This window comes from Suricata suricatta, chromosome 1, assembly GCF_006229205.1.
Source record: "Suricata suricatta isolate VVHF042 chromosome 1, meerkat_22Aug2017_6uvM2_HiC, whole genome shotgun sequence".
Classification (NCBI taxonomy): domain Eukaryota; kingdom Metazoa; phylum Chordata; class Mammalia; order Carnivora; family Herpestidae; genus Suricata; species Suricata suricatta.
The window spans coordinates 5,585,557-5,593,744 of NC_043700.1; the positions used below are offsets into that span (position 1 = coordinate 5,585,557).

The 8,188-nt window shown below is 41.4% G+C and overlaps 1 protein-coding gene across 4 annotated transcripts in view; it reads left to right on the plus strand.

Moving 5' to 3' along the window:
- Positions 1-8,188, plus strand: part of MCPH1 (microcephalin 1) — a 249,437-nt gene that overhangs the window by 2,053 nt on the left and 239,196 nt on the right. For all 4 annotated transcript variants that reach the window (XR_003906461.1, XM_029933720.1, XM_029933729.1 and 1 more), the window contains exon 3: positions 4,965-5,083. Coding sequence is in view for 3 of the 4 variants with exons in the window: in XM_029933720.1 (XP_029789580.1) it covers positions 4,965-5,083 (119 nt within the window). In the remaining variant the exon portion in view is untranslated. The remainder of the gene's footprint in view (positions 1-4,964; positions 5,084-8,188) is intronic.

Below are 8,188 nucleotides of genomic sequence, written 5' to 3' on the forward strand. Positions count from 1 at the left end.
GCGTAGGAGAGCCCCACAGCTGACTGCACTTGGCTTTGTCTTTCCTGTCGGCATCCGGTGCATGTCTGGTGGTAGATCCTCACCGTGTGACATTGTATTTTCCTGCATGTCTTCATATATTTATTTTGAGCCTGTCCAAGGCTCCAGCTCATAATTTCCATTGGGCGTTTCCTTCTCTTCTTGACTTGTAGGCATTCTCTCTCTCTTTCAGTTGACCCTTCAGTTGACCCTTCTCTTGCAGTTGACTGCAAGATTTTAGGTTAACTCTGGTTTGTCTTTTTGTCTTCTTTATGGTATCTTTTGTAGATAATTGTAACACAGGTTATTTCTTATTGTGAGCTCTGTTGTGTGTGTCTTGTTAAAAAACAAAAAAACAACAACTATCTGTGCCTCTACCAAGGTTATGAAGATTTCTCCTGTGTTATTTTCTGAACGCTTGATCATTTTGCCTTTCACATCTAAGATTTATGGTGCGTGTGGAATTGATTTTTATACGTGGTATTAAATAGTTGTTTCATTTTTCTCCATGTGAATATCCTTTTATCTTAGCACCATTCATGGCAAAGTCTCCTTTAACCAGTCTCCGAAGTGGTGCCTCGGGCATCAGTCCAGGAACCGTATGTTTCGGTGTCTGTGTACCTGTTCTCAAGACCAACCGGGCTTCATTGTTCTTAAAACGAACCTTCGTAAATCATCCTTCTTTTCCTTCAGTGTCCCGGCTGTTCTTTGGATTTTTGCTTTTCCAAGTACATTTTAGAATCTGTTTATCAGTTTACAACATAAAGCTTTTAAAAATTTTTCAATGGGATTAGACTGACAAAAATATGGAGAGAACTGACATTCTTATGAAATTGAACTTTCCAGCCCATGAACCTGTATGCCTTTGTTGATTTTGGTTTCTTTACTTACTTTCAGTAATGTTTTATAGTTTTCTCTGGTCCTTTTTGATGCTATTATAAATGGTATCTTCTCAATTCGTTTTTCGGTTACTGGTATAGAGAAATAGTTTTTGCATATCTACCTTGTGTCCAGAAGACTGAGCAAACTTATTTATGAGATATGGCATTTTTAGGATTTAAAAATGTACACAGTTGAATATTATGTGCACAGGACAGTTTTATTTCTATTTTTTCTAATCCACATAACTTTTATTTCTTTTTCTTGACCTTCTGCACTGGTGAGGACCAGTGTTGAGTAGAGTGCACATATCAGGCATCTGTCTGGTTCCCCTTCTCAAGGGACAACTTGGCATTTTCACCTAATGCAGTGTTTTTAAATTGGAGTCTAGTTGACAGTTTCCTTCATGAATCAACTTTCTAATTTCATCAAATGTGTTTTCTGCATGTAGTGAGATGATAAGATTTTTCTCTTTTACTTTATTTACGTAGGAATAACTGTTAATTCAGTGTTAACCAACTTTTTAGTCCTAGAATAGACTCCAGAGGTGGGGTTGGACTATCCTTTCTATATAATTGTTGATATCGTTTCTTTTCTTTTTCTTTTTCTTTGCAAATATTTCAGGGAGTAATACTTGCTAGTCATTTTCTGTTCTGTAGTGCTGTTAGGTGGTTTAGTACTAACATGCTGGTGTCATAAAACAATTTGCAGAATTGTGACTCTCTTATTTATTCTAAGTTGGTATGAGATTGGTATTGCTTCTTTTAATAGTTTTTGATATAATTCGCTGATGAAGCCAACTAGTCCTGGAGTTGTCTTTGTAGATTTAAAAAAAAATTTGTTACAGTTTTTAATTTGTTTGAAAATTACAGGATTATGCACTTTTTTCTATTATAACTGATTTTAGAAAACGTTTTTTTAAGAAATGTGTCCATTTTATCTAAAATTTCAAATTTATCGGATCAAAGCTATTCATCATGTTCTGTTTGAATCTTTAAATGTTTTGTGATCTATAGTGATGATCCCTTTCTCATACTAAAATAACCAAAAAAGGTTATTTGTGTGCCTTTTCTCTTCTTTTCCTTGTAATGTTTCTGGGTTTTACTGACTTTATTAGTTTTACCAAAGAACCGACTTTTGGTGTTCTCCATCATCCTTTTCACTTTTATTAATTCTGGCCTCATTTTTATGATCACCTAACTCATGTTTGGTTTTAATTAGCTCTTCTTTTTCCAGCTTTTTCAGATAGGTGCATTGATCTTCAAGCTTCTTTTTATATGCGCATTTTTTATGACATTGTTAAATTAACATTTGTTAAGTGGGACACAGGGTGCTGAATGTGAACACAGTTCAACAACGGACTATATAGAGAGAAACTGAACCAGGTCCTGGAGGGGATACCTGGCATGCCTTGTGGGGCCACATGGGGAGAGAGAAGGCAGGACTCAAGGATGGATGCTTTGGGCTTCCTAGTCGAGGGCTGGGTTAATCAATTCACGTTGAAGAGTGGGGTTTTGGTAGCTCCAGCGGGGCCCCAAAGGGGAAGGACCTTGGAGGTGAAGAAGACGGTTGATCACACGGGCTTGTCCTCTAGGGGGCTGGGGGCTGTTGTCTAGGGTGTGTGCTTGCATGAGGGGTTCGTGCTGGGTTAAGACCCCTGCAGGCTGTATGGCCAAACAGAATGGAAGCCGCAGTAGCAGTACCCTGGACTCCCTTAGCTGAAGTCTGGACAGCATTGTCCTTGCACATTTCTCCTGAAGCTGGGCTTTAGCTGCCTTCCACAGGCGTTGTTGGGTAAATTGCAGTATCTAGGTCTGCTTTTACTTTGTGTTTTATCTAGTGGTTTATCTTCTCACCTCATCTCTAGATAAGCTTGATGTTTTGTTTGTTGTTGGGTATTTTTTTGTTTTGCTTTCTTTTTTTTAGTTGAGTGTTATATTTATTTAAAATCTTCAGAATTAATTTGAGACCTAGAATTATAGTCTCTTTTCAAAAAAGATTTACATTTGCTTCGGTCATGATGTTTTTAGTGCTCATAATCCAGGATTATCTTAATCCAGTTGTGGGATTGGAGATGATTTAAAACTGGACTGTAGACCTGCGTGGGTCCCTGAGGTGTGGTTCACCCTTGCTCCTACATCAGTCTTGTGTGTCTCCATCCAGGATGTGAGGGTTTTGCCACATTCCCTTTTCCCATTGTGAGGCTGGCAGTCAGTCCAATTTTAGTCCCCCTCATCCTCAGAGGCATGTAGAAGTGCTGCCCAGTGTTGCTAAATTTGACAAAGCCCTGGGAAAAAATAACCCTGAATGCTAGACTCTTCTCTCTGACTGTGTCCGTCTGTGCTTAGAATCTTGGCTCAGTAAGAATCCCTCCCTGCCTCCACCGGTCTCCAGGGCCTTCTGGCAGGTAGGAAGACAAAGACGTGTGTGTGTATTTTATGAAAGCAATGCGTACATGTTGCTTAAAAGAGCCTATGTGCAGTGCCATGAAGTTCATAGTAAAAACAGAGAGACACCAGCAAACTTCTGCTCTACACATCCCATTCTGGTTTTTAAGGCTGCCTTTTCCAGATCTGTTTTATGTTTCTTTTGATATTTACCTTTATGTTTCCAAACAGTCTGCGTATTTTATTTTGATAGAACTAAATGTTGTTGAAAGAATTACGTATTGGATGACTTCTACTTCTGGAAAGATTACATATAAGAGAAAAAATGTTTGACACTAAGCGTTTGAGCATGGCTTTACTATACCTTTCTTTACCTTTGACTGATATTTTAGCTGATTGTAAAATGCTAGGTGTTTGTCATTTTTCCTCGAAGGCAATTTTCCATTGTTTTCTGACTTCCAGATTGCTTTTGGGAAACCTGATACCATTGTCACGTCTCACTGTTGAGTGATTTATCCCCACCTTCACCTTCAAAGATTTAATTTTAAATCTTTGCTCCAGTTCTACTGAAATGTCATCATATGCTTAGGGTGGTGCTTCTTTCCTTCTCTTGCCGGGGCCTTTTTGATCTAGAATGCAAGCCCTTTCACGTGAGAAGTTTTTCTAGAGTGATTTCTTTTCCATTTTCTCTATTCTTGTGTTTCTTCAACTATTCATACTTAGCTCTTCCTTCTCCTGTCCTGAGCTGATGTTATTATTTATCTTCTATTGCATCTATATTCTTGTCTTTTTGTTGTCCTGCAGGGGACAGTTTCTCAACTTTATTGTCCAGAATTTCTATAGGATTTTTTTTTTACTTAGGGCATCATATTTTTAATTTCCAAGAGCTCTTTAGTTTTCTGATCCTTTAAAAAAAAAATAACCTCCCCATTTCAGAGATAATTTTTCATAAACACAGTATCTTCTGAAGATTTTTTTTCCCTTTTCTTTTTTAATTTTTTTTACATTTATTTATTTTTGAGAGATACAGTGAGACAGAACGTGAACAGGGAGGGGCAGAGAGAGGAGACACAGAATCTGAAGCAGGCTCCAGGCTCTGAGCAAGCGTTCAGCACAGAGCCCGATCCGGGTCTTGAACCCAGGAACCGTGAGATCATGACCTGAGCTGAAGTTGGACACTTAACTGACTGAGCCACCCAGGAGCCCCTCTTCTGAAGATTTAAATGAATGTTATTTTCTTCTAAATATGTTAAATAAGTATTTTTAATTTTATAAGTATTCTTTTTATTGTCTGTTTCCTGTGAATTTCATTTTGTTTATGTCTTTGACTTAGAAAGCTTGTCTTAAACGTCCTTAATTACCCAACTCAGCTCCTATTCTCTCCTGTACTGAAGATGCATTGCCAGCTCTAATCTTTACGTCAGAGGTTTTTTTGTGAGAGAGTAGAGATAAACACGTGCATAACACACCATCCCAGCTGGAGCAGATGGATTTTTTAACCTTGTGCGTTTGTTAGAGTGGTTCTGTGTGACGGATTCAGAGAAATGGAATTGCTGGGGTGGCAGTTTAGATGTTTTCCTTTTGATGAATATTGAATGAAGTGTCCTTTTTGGTCAGTTTTACTTATGAAATTGTTCACAAATGGTAATTTACATTTTGTTTTCTGCCTTTCGTGTACAGGTTTCAAAAACTTTTAACAAACAAGTGACTCACGTGGTGTTCAAAGATGGCTACCAGAGCACTTGGGACAAGGCGCAGAAGAGAGGGGTGAAGCTCGTCTCCGTGCTCTGGGTCGAAAAGTGAGTGGTTTCTTTAGTTTTCTCTTTCGAAGTATGAGTATCGGCCAAGTGTAAGAGATTCCACATATATCACAGAACCGGGTAAAATTTTATTTGGTCTTTTCTCTTGCCTCTTATTTGGGCAAGTCATTTAATACCCTCAGGCCTCCACTTCAGCAGCTGGAAATGGACCTGGTAGAATCCACAGCCCTGCCCCCCGGGCAGGTGGCGGCTGCACAGGCCCTGAGCCTGTCGCCGGCATACCGAGGGCGTGAATGTGGTGCAGCCAGGGCTGCCAAAACCCAGGTGCGCTGCACACGAGGTTTGCATAACAGACATCGGTGTCTCCGGGTCCTGGAGGCCAGAGGCCAAGGTCAAAGTGTTTGCGGGGCTGCTTCTCCTGAGGCCACTGTCCTTGGTTTGCAGATGGCTGTCTCCTCTCTGCGTTTTCTCCTGGGTGTGTGTGTGTGTGTGTGTGTGTGTGTGTGTGTGTGTCCCCCTGTCCCCGGGTCGTCTGTCCTAATCTCCTTCTTGTAAGGACATCAGTTATATTGGATCAGGGCCCACCCTAGTGATCTCATTTAACCTTAACTGTCTCTTTAAAGGCTGTATCACCAACTATAGTTGACACTTGGGGGAAAGGTGTTTGAATTGTGCAGGTGCACTTCTACATGAATTGTTTTTCAATAAGAGCAACATTTTTTGGGGGGGATTTGCAACAATTTAAAAAAAACTCACAGATAAACTGCAGCCTCAAATTACAGAAAAAATTAAGAAGTTAGGTATTAAGAACACAGTATATATGACATTACCAAATAAGTGTGAATTGCGTGTTATCGGTAAGTCTTCTGGTCAACAGTAGGCTATTAGTAGTTAAGTTTTGGGGGAGTCAAAAGTTCCATGTGGATTTTTGGTTGCACATTGAGGGGTTGGCACCCCCAACCCCCATGTAGTTCAGGAGGCGACTGCACAGTCACATTCTGACGTACTTGGGACTTCATACAGATTTCTTGGGAAAGGTAGTTGAGCCCGTAACAGGTGATGGTGAAATGTGGGGATTGAGGCCAGTGGGTCGCGGGGCATTAGATGACTCGGGGCCTCTGGGGTGCGAGGAGAGACGTGTGTGGTGGGGACAGCTGCAGGAGCGCGGTTGGCGGCGGCTGACGGACCCAGCCGAGATGTCGCTTGGACCGTGGTGGCAGTAACACGGTCACGAAGAATGGTCAGATTCAGGATATATTCTTGAAGGTAGTGCCACACTAGATCTGAGGATTTGGAGCTGAGTTTGTAGAGCAGGAGAAGCCAGGATGACTGAATTGTTTGGCCCGAGGAACCAGAAAGATGGGTTTGCCGTTTACTGAGATTGGGAAGGCCTCAGATGTGGGTGGGTAGTGAGTTCTCTTTGGATGTGCTGAAGTTGGGGTGTTTATTAGGCACCCCTGTGGAGGTACCAGGTAGACAGTTGGACATAGGAGTGTGGCGCTCCTGGGGGCGGTTAGAGATGAAATTATGGGCGTCTTCTGTATACAGATGTTATTTAAAGCCAGAAATCTGGATGTGATCTCTCAGTGAGTGTAGACGGGGAAGGGAAGAGGTTCCAAGGTAGATCACTGTAGTGTTGGTGTTGAGGAGGAAAACCGATAAGGATGGGATTCTAGAAAGCTTTCAAGAAGGGATAATGGTCAGCTGTGGCCAATAGGTTGAGTAAAGGCAGGTGCAGAGCCTGACGGGACTCAGTCCCACGACCATGAGATTATAACCTGAGCTGAAATCACGACTCAGACACTTAACCAGTTGAGCCACCCAGGTGCCCCTAGTTTTGTCCATTATTGAATGGAGTATTAAAATCTGCAAATGTTACTGGCTAAGTGTTATTCCCCCTCCCTTAAGTTCTTTCAGGTTAGCAGGTTTGTTCAAACTTTCTTAGTTTTCTTCATCTGAAAATGTCCTTATTCCATAATTACTTATGAGTGATATTTTCCATGGATGTGGACTTCCAATTTGACAGTCCCCCACCCCTCCCCCACCGCCCCAAAAGCTTAAAGGTTTTTCCTGTAGTCCTGTGTCCTCTGGTTTCCTTTGAGAACCCTGTAGTTACTCAGATCATTCCTCCACTGTTCAGTAGTGTGTCTTTTTTTCTCTGACTTCTTTTCACTTTTACTCATGGTGTTTGGGTTTCAGAAGTTTAATGCAAGTGTCTAGGTATGGTGAGTTTTAGTAGATTCTGTGTAGATTTCATTGAGCTTTTTGAATATGTAAGGTTATATTTTTTTTCTAAAAACAAGATTCATTTTTGGCCATTATTTCTTCAAATATCTTTTCTGTCCCATTTCCTCCTCTTTCCCTGGTTACTCTAATTAACTGCATATCAGGGCTTGGTAAAGTTTTTCTTTAAAATGGCAGATAGTAAGTACAGGCATACCTTGGGTATATTTTGGCTTTGGCTCGAGATCTCTGCCATAAAGCAAATATCATATAAAGTGAGTCAAATGAAATGTTTGGTTTCCCTGCACATATGAAACTTAGGTTACACTGTGCTGTAGTCTCAAGTGTGCAGTAAGGTTATATTTTTTGAAAAGTACTTACCTTAATTTAAAAAATACTTTATTGCTAAGAAAACGTTGTTCTTTTTCTGAAGTTCGCACCAGTCATAACCTTTTTGCTGGGTAAGGGTCTTGCCTCAGTGTTGATGGCTTGCTGGCTGATCAGGGTGGCCGTTTCTTAGCATAAGGGAACATTGAAGTTTGCTGTATTGATCGGTTCTTCCTTTGACAGATAACTCTCTCTATAGCACACGGGGCAGTTTGACAGCAGTTTGCCCACAGTAGGACTTGCTCCAGCCTCGGAGTCCATCCTCACAAGCCTCCCGCTGCTTCCCAACTCCGTTAAGTCATGTTCTCGGTCCCTTGTTGTCATTTCAACGGTCGTCACGGCCTCTGCCCCAGGAGCAGCTTCCATCTCAGGAACCCCCTTTCTTTCTTCATCCACACGAAGCGTCTCCTCATCTGTCCCAGTCTGCTCACGAGAGCACAGCGATTCAGTCCTGTCGTCAGGCCCCACTGCTGACCCTCGTCTCTGGCTCCTTCCTCCACGTCTGCCTCCACCTCCGCTATGAGTCTTGAATCC